The sequence below is a fragment of the Diadema setosum genome, chromosome 13 (assembly GCF_964275005.1).
Source record: "Diadema setosum chromosome 13, eeDiaSeto1, whole genome shotgun sequence".
Classification (NCBI taxonomy): domain Eukaryota; kingdom Metazoa; phylum Echinodermata; class Echinoidea; order Diadematoida; family Diadematidae; genus Diadema; species Diadema setosum.
The window spans coordinates 29,638,686-29,654,687 of NC_092697.1; the positions used below are offsets into that span (position 1 = coordinate 29,638,686).

Genomic DNA, 16,002 nt, shown 5'->3' on the forward strand with positions numbered 1-16,002 from the left:
AGTAGTCAAAATCGCGTTCATATATCCCATGAAGTGCGCACTACTTTTACGAGCACCCGTTCATATAATGGTGCGAGTTATTTGTGCGAGTTATTTGTCATGGTTACTGCGCACGCCTCTATAATGACGTAATGTTTCCGGTGAATATCCTCACGTGTATGCACACCTCTCGCGCGCTCAAGCTCAGCAATCAGCGGTGTGCGGGAAATCGAGTGACCTTTGACCGAACTGTGGAATGTTAGTGCGGATAAGTCGTAAAACGCGTTCATGTATTCTCGATCTGATCCTCATGCTGCAATTATGCGCATAATAGCAGCATAAAAATAATGCGCACTTTTCTAGTCCTCTCCCGTTCATGTAATCGAAATTTTACGACTTGTCCTCCTATTATCCGCATCCACGATTACCTGAAAGGGGTAACAGTCAACACTACTGTAAAGCAAGATGTATTCGCAGTATGAAATTTCGAGAATTGGAGCCAACCTCCTTGTTTTGCGGCATGACATTTTCGTAAATTGCAGCTGGCATTCGATGCATATGGTGTGAACAAGAACTTTTGTGCGCATTTTAACTTTATCAATCTTCCAAAATTCACAAACTGAAATACACAAGAAAATTTCTGGTTTTACAGTAAATGTTGTATTTATTTTTTTTTAAGAAGATATTTTTCAAATGAAAGTGCTCCCTGTTCTGTGATAAAGAGGTCTCAACCACAGGTGCTTCCCTTTTTCTAGTTGTAGAACAGACTTGAACAGTAATGTTTTAAAGAACCTCTTTTGCAAAATAACAAATGAAATTTGAGTTCAAACTCATTGGCATTCACGAGCACAAAGAAACATCTGAAATCATCAGGGCAAGATGAATTAACCGGACTGCTTGCAGGAACCAAATGGTACATTCATTAATTTTTAGGAAGTATTTAATCCCGCATGCACTGGGTTAAATGCAGTAAAAAAAAAAAAATAAATAAGAAAGAGAAAAGGTCTCCCTCTAGACTCATTTCAATATGTGAATGACTTGGACAAAAAATACTTGGTGCTAGATTGTCGTGGCCAAAGTTCGTAAACTTAACATACACAAGCACACATTCACACACATGCACACACACACACACACACACACACAAACACCCACACACACTCAAACAAACACATGCACACAAACACAAACACACAAAGAAGAATCGGTCACCAGTACTAATAGCCACTGTGCAAGCAAGTAGCAGACAACTGGGACTTTTATGGCCGATTTGGCAAAGCGGTGAAAGAAGCAATTGTGATTGTGATGAATTGTCAGCAATTTGTCATGAGGGTGTTAAGGGGGGGGGGGGGGGCAAAGGAAAAAAATCTTCTTTAGCAAAGATCAGGATGAGAAAGAAGGTCATTGACACTTGGACAAGGATGTGACAACTTCCCCAGAGCCTCGATGTAAAAGGAATGAAATGAAATAATCATAGAAGCTGAGAGAAGAAACATAGAAAGATGAGGAATACTATCTCTACCCACCTATCCCCCTACCCCCCCCCCCCCCCCCCCCCCCGGGGTTTGGTTAGTCTCCGATCAAGGCCAATGTCGAGGTTCCTTGTCTCTCCAGAGACTAGAAAGAGTTGCAGGCAGTATCGTTGCTGTTGTTGTTTTTTCCTTGTCTTGTGAATATTTGCATGTCCCATTTTTGAAGACCTTGATTGGAGGTTAGTGGTGGGATGGTCAATGTCAAATATATAGGGCTGGATTGGAGGGATACACTGGGTTAGGATTACACGGATGTAGGGTTGATAACCTATTGTAGTCTTCCATGGTAAGTCATTAAAAAACAAACCAACCAATAAAAAAAAAATGTAGGATGTGAATTATTCATGGGACACCTTGAAGTGGGAAATATGAGTAAGCATGAACTTGGGATGGCTGTTAAACTGTCAAAATAGCTTTAAATACATTGAAAAAAAAATGAGAAATTTGTATAACTTGGTAACATATTTCACAATTTATGGACAAGGCAAAATGCAAAAACTTATCACAATATATGAACAAGGCCCATTTTTTTTTTTTTTCAGTGAAGTTCGTAGTTGATTTTGTCAATATTTTTGGCTTGATTTCAAGATAAAGATATTTTGTTCAATTCAAATTCTTCCATATTTGTAACAATTTAGCAGTTATGACTTTGGCCAGGGGAAGAGAGTTACAGTTGATGAGTTATTGGAATTATTATTGAAAGAATAATTGCAGTCTTTTACCTTGTACTCTGCCATGCTGTGAATTTAGAGTCCATATTCCGTCACTACTTAATGTGCAACTGCTTTACAATACAATGTATAAAACGTCTGTGATTTGCAAGTTACACAAAAAAAAAGAATGTTTATCACCACTTTGTGAAAACACAGTACATTTAACAATTTCACATCTCATTCTTTAAACCAGTTGAGGACGGTTTGATTTTGCTACAACATGCATTTCCCATAGACGCTTGCCTGAGTATACTCGGGACTCGTCCTCAACAGGTTAATATCCAAGTTGAAGAAAAATTATATTCTGTACTGTTTTGTGTGTTCTCCGCATACAAGTTGCCTTGAACATGAAGTGGAATTTCACTTTAATTCAGTGCAAAGCCCCTGTAATTAAAACCCAATTCTGCCTCATTTGAGATCATGATTCAATCACTTGAACCATCATTAGAGATAAAGTATAGCTGTGTCATGCATACTGGGTGTTGTATGATTTCAATAAATCAAGACTGCAAGTTGTGTCGGGGTATGGCTTGCTGTCTAGCAAATTATGTGGGCATGACTTAACCCTTTTCACGCAAAGATCATGGGGCCTGTACAATGTACAGTTCCTGGATGGGGATTTCTGACTCTTGTATACATGTAGCATGGGTTTAAAAGGCGCATGCTACATGTATTTAATTGCTTCCAACAGAGCACTTACAATTTTAACAAATTGTCTTGTTTATGAGGAATTCATATCTTCTATTGAGAGGACTTTGCAATATGAGAGACAGGGCTTGTTTTCAAAGCATTTACAAAAGTTAAACAGCGTGAGAAGGAGAAAAAAAAATGACGGAAATGAAACCAATACTAGTGTCAGATTGTGATACAAATTTTCTAGCAAAGTGCGTGCAACTCCCATCTATAATATGTTTGGGTTTTAGAAACATGCTATTTTAATTTGGAGAAAATGTAATGAAGATGAAAGATGCAATTTCACTTTCAACGATGTAAACATATCAGTTTGATGGTGCAATGTTACCTTTCCTCCATACCATAATTTCAGCGCGAGTCATGAAATGTCTTTTTGTTTCATTTTTTTTTTTTTCGATCACCAAAGGGGGCATTGTACATTCAAAATTGAAAATGTTGCAAAGGGAATTTACATCCAAAACAAACATTTGTGGATTCAATGAGCACAGAATGATTAGAAAGAGCGTGTCAGTAAAGTTGGGGAAATTTGAACAAACTAATACAAATGATCTACTGGTATGTGTGAAATACAGCTGTATGATAAACTGTAACATTGCAGTCACAAAGAAAGAAGACTACAATTTGTGAGCATGCAGTATGAATAATCACTTTAGGGGGTTGCATGATATTGTGGCTGTGTATAAAGTGTAGTAGCAGACCCCAATGTGTTTTGACTTCGTTAAAGTATTCAACAGAAAGCTGGAAATGAAAGTACATTTTGCTGTTGTTACTATCCTTGTTGCATTTTTCTATAAAACGTGAGAGGTATTGTCAATCAAACTTGAATGGCACAAAGTGCAAGCTGTCTCTCAAAACTGGTTGAAGACAAAAACTCTTGATTGACGAGGAGATGGAAGTCCATGAATTGCAAGCAAGAAATTAATATCCAGTTGTAATAAACCTTATGCTGTTGTTGGTTTGGATGAGATCTATATGATAAGAGTCAACTTAAAGGGAAGGTAAACCCAAAGAACAATGTGGATTGAGTGAAAGGAGCAACATTAGTAGAACACATCAGTGAAAGTTTGAGGAAAATCGGACAATCGATGCAAAAGTTATGAATTTTTAAAGTTTTGGTGTTGGAACCGCTGGAGGAGGAGACTACTAGAGGATATGACGTATGAGTGGACAACAATACAAAGAAAATATAAAGGAGATTCAACAAAAATTCACTTTTCTAGAATTATGAAAGAGCAATGGACCAACCGCTTTCAGAAAGCAGGGGGAATAATTGCTACCCTTAACATATGTCAACATCAAGTTGATGGAATTTGTAATTTTCATGAAAAATGGATTTTTGCAGAATTTTCTTTATATTTTCTTGGTATTGTTGTCCACTCATACGTCATTACCTCTAGTAGTCTCCTCATCCAGCGGTTCCAACATCAAAACTTTAAAAATGCATAACTTTTGCATCGATTGTCCGATTTTCTTCAAACTTTCACTGATGTGTTCTACTAATGTTGTTGCTTTCACTCAATCCACATTGCTCTTGGGGTTTATCTTCCCTTTAAGCATATAATTGTGTGTCACTTTAAATGCAACAAGAACAACAGCGATTATAAATGTTGGATGGACCGGGCTTAGTTCCACCAATGTTATAGGATGTGAAACACTATACTTTATTTGCTTCACTCTCCTTCCGTAAACCGAAGACCACTCTGATTTATGGTGTGCTGGTAGCGAGGAACTGCAAGAACTCTGAAATTGAGCTTTTACTCTCCCAGGTCTGCCATTTCAATATGCCATGGACACAATTTCACACTGATAGGTTGCCATCGGTAATGAGCAAGTTAAGGCCTTTGAATCAGTTTTTTTTTTTTTTTTTTTAAAGGATCAATGAACGGGTGTGGCGGATTCTTATCCAACCAGGAGTGATGTGACCCAGTTTATAAGTACTATTAAATTTAATCTTCCATATCCTTATTGTTACCTTTTGCCCCATTAAATGTGGTTTTATCCAGCTACCACATAATTGATACATGTAGGCCTACATGGCATGCAGGGATCCACCAGGCAACACATTAGACCTTCACACTTTTTTATTATGCAGAAATTCTTAATCCAAGTATGAAGGTTTGATACCCATTGCAATTTATATCCTAGGTGAAAGCTGTCTGTATTTTATTAAATACACCGACATGAAGATACGCTACATGGAGATTGCATGATTTTGCTTCCTGTAGTTCTTTAGATAATTTATTTCTACAACGAGAAAAGTTAATTCGTCCAAAATCAGCCCATTCAGAGTTTCAATTTGCATATGAGCAGAAAAAGGTCATTTGTATCAACAAGAATGTTGGACTTTAAATTCAATGAGATATAGCATTTGTGATACAATGATTATTCATTATTGTAGTTACATGTTGCAACCTTTGGCTTATAAATGGTGCTTGCCAGCACATCCACCTGACAGCAAGCCTGATGTTGAGCAATATTAATTGAAAAAGTTTGGTAATAGATTTAAAATAAAATAATATGAAATAAATGCTTTTTCAAGCATTACCTAACAGACTGAGTCATTCTGGTCACCAGAGGTCGGTTTTATGAGGTAATCCCATAAAAGTCTTTACATAAATCTCAGAATTGCCAGTCGTTCATGCGTAGCTATGAGAGACTTTCAAAGAGAAGTAAAATCCATTTCATGAAGTCTGTCATAAACGTATCTTATGAGCGAAAAGCCTTTCAAATGACTTTGATGAAATGGGCCCCTGGTCTACACAAGATCATTCTTCAAACATGACTGTTGACACAAAACCAGTTGAATGCAACCATCATTTATTTTCCACTCTCACTGCAAAGGAAAGCTAGTCGGGACATAAATAAAGCTCTGAGTGATGAAAGTTTATTAATTTTGAGATGTCGAGTATGTTTGAACTTCATACATGTAGTACAAAGCTAGGAGGTTTTGGTTCTTCATATTTTCTGGGTGTTCTTAGGCCGCGTTCATGCGAATTTCGTAGCCAGAATCACAAACATGAATCATGATTCAAAACGGCGTTTCAAATCACGGTCTCAGCTGTTACGACCAAAATCACCCTGAGAATGATCGCACAAAAGAAACCATCAACTAATGTTCAGGCGGTTTATTAACAGTGATATTGTGGGTACAGACTCGTAATCGGTTTTCACATCAGTACAATAATGATCAATAGAAACAATTACAAATCGGCAATAGAATCACTTACATATTATGTTATCACGTAGTTCTTTGAAAATGTTCAGATACGATGTTCGATGCACCGATGAATGATCCTTGACGCACCGATGAATGATTCCTCCGACGTAACTCCAAAGGCACAGGTTGCATTAATCCACAGTATAAATCCGGGGTAAAATCCACGATAGATGTCCACAGCAAAACGTGTAGAATCCAAACGTTATGACGACCACGTCCAGTTGCGGCGTTGAATAATGATTCACTTTATAATGTCCAGCAAGGAATCCAGCCCGTCACAGCTTTGCCGTACATTGTAATAATGTCCGTTGACACTAAAATATGGAGTCTATCTCCAATGTAGGCAAATTAATTCTCTGCAGGCAAAATGTCTCCCAGGCCTTATCTCCACAAACACAGTTTGTATAGCAGGTCAGCAGGTAACACAGGACTGACTATAACAAGTCGCTTCAGAGCCAGAAGTGACGTAACTCTCAGAGCAGAGGTGTTGGGTACTCTGCCTACCTCAGAATTTCTCCGGCTTATATATTCATTCACCCCTTTCTAGTACATTCTGTAATTTTCTCCAACCTGGGGCCACATACCTGAACATACTAGCAAGTCCAAATTCCAGGAATCCTGGATGACTCACTGCCTAATATGTGCATAACATCATTGCCAAAATTAACTACCAATCACATTGGGCTACAAGGGCAGTGCCTCACTCAGCCAGCACTTCCTAGAATTTTCTGGAATGGGTGAAATCATTCTAGATTGAATGAGCTATAATGTATTTCCTGTCACATGCATACATGTACTGTAGCTACATTGTATACCACATAGAAAATTCTCCACTGATCTGGTCAGCCTGTATGTACTATATCTATATCATATGGAACGTTCTCCATTATTCTGGTCCACCTGTGTACATACACATTAAACAACCATGCATACAGCCTTGATACATGTACATAACTACTTGTGTGTACATTTGTGACACAGCGGAAGAGCGTTCATGCGGGCTTTCGCAACGCTGATTCTGGCTCTGCTCATCCTTTGCCATTGCGCAGCGCACTGCGCAGTTTGACCTTGTCTCTGCAACTCGAGCCAGACCTTCTGTACAGGCCTTTACGTTTTTATTTCGGTGAATACTTTCCGATAAGTGGCATTCAGGCTCTGCACACAGATCGAGGAATTCCTAATTCTTCGTCTCTCCAATTGTTTCCCTTGGTAGACACAGCGCTGCAACTATTACTTTTATCAACTCAATCGGAGAGTAATTACATGTATTATTATATTAAACAGTTAACGTTAGATACTAGCATAGAATCGGTGTATGGAGTTGATGTAAACAAACAAGTGCAAGTATGGTACCAAAACACGATTCATAAGACGTACATAAGCGCGCGAACAGAACTAGAAGCTGTGCATGGGATAACCCATGAGACACGCATGCGCACAGCGCACAATGACGTCATAGAATCATGATTGAAATCACGGTTGCGTTCATGCGGTTTCTGCGATCGTGATTCTGGCAGAATCATGATTCAAAACGCCCTTTTTTCCGCGTTTCAGATCGGCGTTTTGAAACGCGTTTAAATGGAAAAATCGCATGAACGCAACGCAACTAAACACGTTTAGCGACTAAACGTGTTTAGAAACGCAATTCTAGTCTCGCATGAACGCAGCCTTAACTGCTTCATGCAAGGTGTGAAAGGCCTCAAGCAGAGCAGATGGTATGTTACCATGCAATGCAGTCACTCCTGGCAATCAAGGTATTTCGCATGGTGTGTACATTATGTTTCTAGTTTCATTTATGGCATTGTGGTTGGTGTTTCACTTGGGTACAAAACTATGAACTTATGCTAGTGGTATTAATAAAACTTAATAGCAAGGTACAATGTCGACAACTGTCATCAATTAATCTTTGTGTAATGATAGAACATGATGCCATAAATTACTGAATGTGTACTCGGGTTGTCCATTACCGTGTCATGCTGTGCCACGGTCTCAGACATGCAGAAAAAAAAAATAATGATAAAAGATCTTCACTTTGAGTGAAATTGATTAACCCTTTGTATGCCTTTAAGTGCCCAGTGGCACAGGAAACCCCATAGCATTGTACACACTGTCCAAAGTTTGTGGCACAGAAAGAGTTGAAAGGAAACTTCAGAGAAATATAAGGTATTTAACAAGATACAGTAGTTTGCAAACAGAGCTGGGGTATAACGTCACATAGCAATGTAGGTGATTCTTTGTCAGGTCATCTTGCTCTCCTCATTTCATCTCACACAGATTAATTTTCATCATGTAGAGTATGGCACCTCTTGTACCACCATAGATTTTTCCAGAATATAACCATGGTGGGTGTGATATCATTGCCCTCTTCTGGATGGAAGCAAGTCTTCCAATTCAATTGTTGTTGGCCCCAGTGATTTGGAGAGGTGACCACTTAGCAAGGTGTCAGGATCTATCCACTTGACCTCCAGAGGATCGACCTCATCTGAGGTCAATATGCACACACTGACAAAATAATCATCCCTGTGGGCAGATCCTGTCTCCCTACACCCCCCCCCCCCCATCTCTCTCTCTCTCTCACACCCCGCGTTCACATTGTCCCCCGCGCCGCGGGGACAGCCTCAAGAGATCTTATCTTTTTTACGACTGACCGTTCACATTGGTATCATCTGTCCCCGAGCTGTGGGGGCAATTAGGGCTTGGGGCGAGCTCTGCCAGGCATAGCGCATGCGCACATTTGATGACCACAGCTGGACGCTATCAATTTCGCCCCAAGGTCACTCTCCCCTCCAAATCTTGTCCCCGTACCCGACTTGATTCGCGGGGACGAGGGGACAAGTCCCAGCGAGCGTTCACATTATGGTTTTGGAGGAGAAAGTCCCACAGCTCGGGACTTTCCCCGCGGCGCGGGGGACAATGTGAACGCAGTGTCTGTCTGTGATACCCACAGGTGTATTTGCACCCCTATACATTTTTGTAGCGGTAGAAAAGGAGGGAAAAAAGGGGGCTGGGCTATGAACAGAGCTGTTTTCACACATACCGAGAGTGCATAATCCAGAAAGCCTTCCTTAGTCTCGTGTTCTTACAAACAGTTCGAATCGTAATTGTAATCGTAATCGTAATTGTAATTCAGCAATTACCTTTCTCGGCCCGAATGAAAACGGCCTTAATCCCAAAGTCTACCCTTCTCTTGTTTGCTGTGATGATAGTTTGCTGTCGAGAATGATGAATCGAGGTCAAACTTATCTGATGTAATACCTATACAACAACAAAAAAGAGAGGAAAAAAAGAGAGCCACTTAGTTGCTGTGGCATAATCAAATATTAGCCAGTGATAGTTGATGGATTGAAGGTGATTGCTGATGTTTGGTGAGGATTTCTGCATAGTTTTGCCTGTTCACTGAAAAGGTATAACATAAAGGAAGCGGTAGGCCTATAGAATGCCTATTGATTTCATATGATTCAAAGGATTTTTTTTTTCAATAGATAGGTAATCAGTTAGGCAGTTCATACATGCAAAAAAAATTATTTGATAGAAAAATTCTAGGGTTGAATGGATAGTCACATTTACTTTAAAAGAACTTTATCAGATTAAATGGATAGATAAATTTAAAAAAATGAGAGCAAGATAAAGAAATAGATTACTCAATGAGAAAATTTGAAGGGGAATATAAAGACAGATGAGCACTTTCATAGGTAAGAATTAGAAGACGAGTAGGTAAAAAAGAGGATGGAGAGACAGACAGACAGACATTCAAAGAAATGATTAAAGGATAGAAGCAAATCTATTAGCCTTTGATTAATTTTCTGATGTTATCCTCACACATCTTTGTTCAGGGTTTGTTTGTTTGTTTGTGTTTTTTTTTTTTCTTGGGGGGGGGGGGGAAGGGGATAAGTTCTGTCTGTATGAACCCAGCACACATAAAGGAAAACAAAAAAAAAGTTGTGCAACACTGACTAGATTTGCTGATGATTTGATAGTGACATCATAGATTATTTTTAGAAGATGTGATGCCATTCCATGATAACCATTTTCACGAGAATAGAGAATTGAGCAAGGAAGTAGCAATGGCCCAGAAATGTGTCAATGAAACTACTTTTCCAGAGCAGAATAGATTTCATTGTTGGTTCCCGAAGATATTTTTCAATTTCCCTCCCTCCAAGCCCCAATCAAAGTCCAATAACCAGAGATGGGCCTTTGTTGTCGCACAGAAAAAAAGCAGACGCTGGACTGTTCTTCAAAGACTGACCCACCGTCCTGAGCCCACTCCAAGCAAATTGAGCCATTTATTATTAAAATATATGCGAGGCATTTTTTTTCCCTCAGTGACAGAATCTTATTACCAGGGATATTGTCTGCATCGTAGATACCAGTACATCATTCTGATGTCGAGTCTCTCGGCTAACCGTGTATGAGTCACTAACAAGGTGGTTTCAAAGAAACACAGGTTGGGAGAGAGGTTAGTGCCCTGATAGGAAGTACACACAGGTTTAATTGCCTGTGGGGGATTTGTTACAATCTTTTTTTGCAAGACTTGATAACTTGCAAATAAATGAGATTATCAAATTGAGCCAATGGAAAGCCAGCTGAGTACAGATATTTTGTTTTTGTTTTTTTTTTCTCTTTTATCGTAGAGATGAAAGAGGAAGGGAGAAAACGGAAGATGAAATGAATTGAACAAGACGGCCAAAATTCTACGAGGGAATAAATCATATATAGTGTCACATGCTATTAGATGGATTACAAGTAATGTCTGTGGTAAAAATATTGATTCATTTCAAGAGAAATTTCATTGCACGATTTCACATTAAATCCCCTCATACAGAGAGTGGTACATATCATTTACAAAAGTTATGAAAATTTGCTAAAGTTCTTGCGTATAACTATTGATAATGTCAAGATTCTTGTATAAATACGATCTGAAAAACATGTTTTTGAAATATGTAACTCCTTCTGTAATTGGATATTTTTTTGGTCAAAACCTCTCAAGACCTTTTGACCTTGCATGTACTTGTACATGTAGGCCTAATCATATTGCTGATGGATGTGAAAGCGTCACACTGTAAAATGGGCTTCATAGATCACCACCGGATAGTGATTTGAAAGTAAAGGTTATATATTAGGAAAAGAGTCCCTAAAACCCATAACTTTATGGCTAGGAATCTTGGATGGTGATAGATACTTTCATGGGGCACCTGTGCTATATTTAGTGCTACATGCATGAGCAGCCTTGCGCATAATATCCACTCTTGATTTCACAGTAAGTAGGAGGCTGTAGCATCCCCTTTGGGACAAGACTCAAGAAGGGAAGAACCCTCCTGATCAACAAGATGTTTTTCCGCCCCCGACATCACATCACCGTCAAGAGTGATTGGGTCGGCCCTCATCGTGGCGTTCTCCGCCAATCTCCTTCAGAGACCTTCGCGGCTATTTTTGGCGGCAGCGCGATTACCGTCAATGCCACGCTCGATATGAGCGCGGCGCATGCCCGACGTTCGACAAACACTTCACGTGTTGGAACCTATGCAGCGGACGAATCTCAATGTACTGCTGGAATTCTTCATCATTCACATTAATTTTCTCCTCATGGAATAGCTCAGTGTTTGATTTTAAATTTCAGTTTCACCGTCAGTGACTCTATTCTCCTCTTTGGGGGTGAGGGCAGGGGGAGGGATGTCTCTAGGGCCCCATTTCATAAAAAGTTGATATGATAGCAACTCTTGCTGGAATGGCAATTGTTATGGCAATGCCAAGAATGCAGCCTCCTGAATGGCTGTTGCCATGGGAAGTTGCCATTCCAGCAAGGGTTGCTATCCTAACATCTTTTATGAAATGGGGCCCAGAATGTTAAGGTGCCAACTGTTACATTTTTTTCAATGCTTAACTTGTAGTTACTTGCACTTTCTGTGCCTAAAAATACTGCAGGTTTCATAGAAAAATTGTTTTTCTCACATGGTATGACTACAGATATCTATGGCAGGAAAGTTAAAAATAACAGTTTCTCTACCAAAAATATGTCTTTTGAACCCATACCATACTGCAATGCTGTTTACAATGTTGGCATCCCTGTGAATGCTTCATTTGATCATGGTTGATTTCATAATTTCATGTGACCTTTAATTACAGAGGATAGTACAAGTTGTGGTGACGGTGATAATGACAATGACTATCATTTGCAGTGTCAACTACATCTACTATTGCTACTACTACTACTACTACTGCTAGTGCTACTACTCCTGCTGCTACTACTACTGCTACTATTACTACTACTACTACTACTACTACTACTTACTGCAACTACTACAACTAAATTAACTGCTACTGCTACTGCTGCTACTACTGCTACTACTACTGCTGCTAATACTACTATTACTACTACTACTACTACAGTCGACCTCGCATAAGTCGAATAATCGCCTAAGTCGAAGGTCTTGTCAAGTCCTCTTCCCTTTATATTCTATTGATTTTAACCTCTCATAAGTCGAATTTTCTCTAAGTCGAATTTTCTCTAAGTCGAAGCTATTTCTTCAGTCCAAATAGATTTGACTTAATAGGCAAGGTTGACTCTACTACTACTACTACTACTACTACTACTACTACTACTACTACTACTACTACTACTACTACTACTACTACTACTACCACTACTACCACTACTACTACTACTACTACCACTTTCGCTGGGAGAGCTCTCTCCCATCAGTGACTATTCAGATAAATATATGATCAGCATTATCATCACTATTATCATCCTTGTACTCATTACCTACTAATATTTCTTCCTGTGTGTGCCTGAGTTGTAAAACACAAACCTCTTTCATTAACATCTGTAGACAACATCAAATTGAATTGAATATTGCCAGGTAGATGACAAAGTGCATCCCCATTTACTATTCAATTAAATGTTGGCACAAGGAAGTTTTGCAAGGGATAAATATCCAGTTGCTGGTATTAAAAGGCATGCTAAGTGAGGAGGAAATTAATTTAATTGCTGTAATGGCCTTTAAACCAACCACTTTGGGAGTGTCAGTGAGTGTGAAATGATACTGTAACAAACGAAAACAAAAGAGTGAAGGACAAAATAAAATGAAACAAAACTCACTAGTTACGTTCAGACGGCAGGCCCTAACCTCGAGGTTAGGAAACCTCGAGGTTTAGCTCTTGCCCCCTAACTACGACGTGTGTCCACACGACGAATCTTAACCTCGAGGTTACGAAACCTCAAGGTTATTAAGCTTCTGCCCCCCCCCCCCCCCCCGTAACTAGAGTGGGTCCCACTCGATGTTAAATCTACAAAACTGGAAGTTTCAGCCCACACGGCTAACAAGGCGTCTATTTACTCTTTAGTCCAACCCTGTCAGACTCGCTTACAGGTACTCTTTTTCTTTGTCATGGTATGCAGAGATAGCACTGCACTAATGACTTTATGCCTTTATGAAGATATTCGTCGAAAACATTTTTTTAGCATCGGAGAAGAATATAGAAGACAGTAGCAAGTTTGACGTGTTCGGTTTCAGAGATCAAGTGCATGGGAAGAAAAGATGATGTTGTTGTGTCGTGCGTCATAGGTTTTTCACGTGTAGTGTATTTGTGGTGTACGTTTGGGAGGTTGACCCGGAAGCAGAGGGAAATTGTGGGGGCTGGAGTTTACGGCGAGGTTGCTCTTAACTTTGAGTTCGTTGTGTTTTTTGTGTCCACACGGTGCTTAACTACGAGTGGGGACCCCCCCCCCCCCCCCCCCCCCCCCCCCCCCCCCCCCGCGGTTCATGGTTAGAGCGCTAACCATAAGATTTCTCGTGGCTTGAAACATCGAGCAAACCTCGAGGTTTGCTAACTACGAGTGCGTCTTCACGGTCCCTAACTACAAGCTCTAACCTCGAAGTTTCCAAACTTCGAGGTTAAGGGCTCCCGTCTGAACGTAACTACTGCTAGTGTCTACAACATTCACAGACAAGGGCTTAAAATGTTGCAGTATATGCATATACATGATTCCTCCAATCATCTCTTTTGTGTGTGTGTTTCTGAAGTGTGCAAATAATTTATGGCGTTTGATGCCTAAAGTACGTTGAAGTGCCTTATTCAGACCCAGGCTATTATAGGTGTGTTTCAACATTGGATCAATGATCTCAGTATACAGTATTCTTTGTGATGATGACAGTTCATGTCTACTGTAGTAAGCGTAGACGTCTGCGTGGCTGCATCCAATAAGAGTAATCTTGAGGAGATGCGAAGGCTGAACATTTGTAGAGTTCCTATTACACAAAACAAATAAACCAACCTGGAGAAATGTCATCCACCAAAATAGCACCAGCTACAAACACTGTAAATGCTCCCAAAGAATGTTGTTTTGCAAAAACAACCTAGTTATTCTACAATGATTGTATTGAAACATACTACTGTTTTCATATGTGCTTTGAGGTATGCTTTTATGTGCTTTGCATATATTGAAGCAAGATTTACTGCATCATATAGGTACTGAAATAAAAAGAGATTTAACTGCAGTTTGAGTCTCACTCAACCACAGCTCTACACAATCATTAAAAGTTTAAAGGGATCCGTGGTATGTTTTTCCAAGTAGTAGAAGATCAAGACTGAGTCGTAAATTTGCAAATAGCTTGCAGTGACATCCTGTGAACTCTTTTTCCTGGTATCAAAGGTATAAAAGACAAAAACCAAGGGTGATGAATGGTCAGCAACACTGACCAGAAGCATGTTGTATTGTGGTATGAACTATTTTTCTTCACCACGGTCCAATGGACATTATACTGTTCCTGGGAACTCCAATGGACAGGGAGTATCTTTGTGTTTAGTTTTTTTCCTATCTTTCCCTGTCTGGAGATTAACTAATGGAGATTACATTTCATTGGTACACTCAGACTGAAAAGCTGTCTTTGTCAATATGAGCTTTCTCATTGAGTTTTCCTTTTTGGGTCTTTGCGTAGTCAACCAGTGATGTAACAATGTCTTCAGTTAGAAATGGAATCTGCTGTATGAATGGATGATGTCGTTACTTTGATGGGATTTTTGCTGGAGTATTACACTATTTATATCAAGATTTAAAAAGGGACTCATCTGTTGTGTAGTGTTCTGACTTAATGTGAAAGGGACTCAGCCATAATAAGATATTCTGGTTTAAGGGCAGCTAGACCATAGTTCACAAAAGAAAGGCTCAAAATTCATCGCACACCATTTTGAATTTGCTTGGAATGCATCAAAAAGGTCTTCCAAGAAATGTGTCTGGCTGACATGAGATCAAAATAGTGAAATAATACAGTTGTGCAGAACAAATTACGAGACCCAAATATGCCAGAGATTCATTTTAATGTACGGTGTCCATACCATGTAAAACTTGCTGTCTTGCTTGATTAAAAAGTGGAAAAAGAACAGATTTTTCATTCATTAATCCTGCATCATCTTCTACAATGTATGTGTAATTATCTACATCATCTGATTATTGTGTTTGTTTCATTCCTTTTCATTGCTTCATTCATGTTGTCATGCTTTGGTTTGCAATGTATGTTCAGTGTTCACTGCAAAGTACAAAAGTGTACCAGGTTACCTCATCCGAGTAAAAACCATGTAGGAAAGCCAAAGAAAACAAAACTTCATGTTTCAATTATTAAAGATTAAAATAAAAAAGAAGTTGTTCCTCTATTTTTGTTCTTGCAGTACATCAATGGAGGGACGTTGACAGGGTTGCTGTGTGACAGCCAGGTCTACTTGTCGTGGCCCGTGAGGATCAGCCTGGCGACGGACATCGCAGGCGCCATGGCTCACCTGCACAAGAAGTGTATCATGCACCGGGATCTCACCTCATCCGTAAGTATAGGGGGCGAGGCGGAAGAGGACTTTTGACATCGCCTTGGTTACA

General features: G+C 39.6%; 1 protein-coding gene across 1 annotated transcript in view; it reads left to right on the plus strand.

The window, feature by feature from the left end:
- Window positions 1–16,002, plus strand: part of LOC140236993 (dual specificity testis-specific protein kinase 2-like) — a 123,444-nt gene that overhangs the window by 83,096 nt on the left and 24,346 nt on the right. Inside the window, exon 5 of the mRNA XM_072316940.1 lies at window positions 15,801–15,950. Coding sequence (XP_072173041.1) covers window positions 15,801–15,950 — 150 coding nt within the window. The remainder of the gene's footprint in view (window positions 1–15,800; window positions 15,951–16,002) is intronic.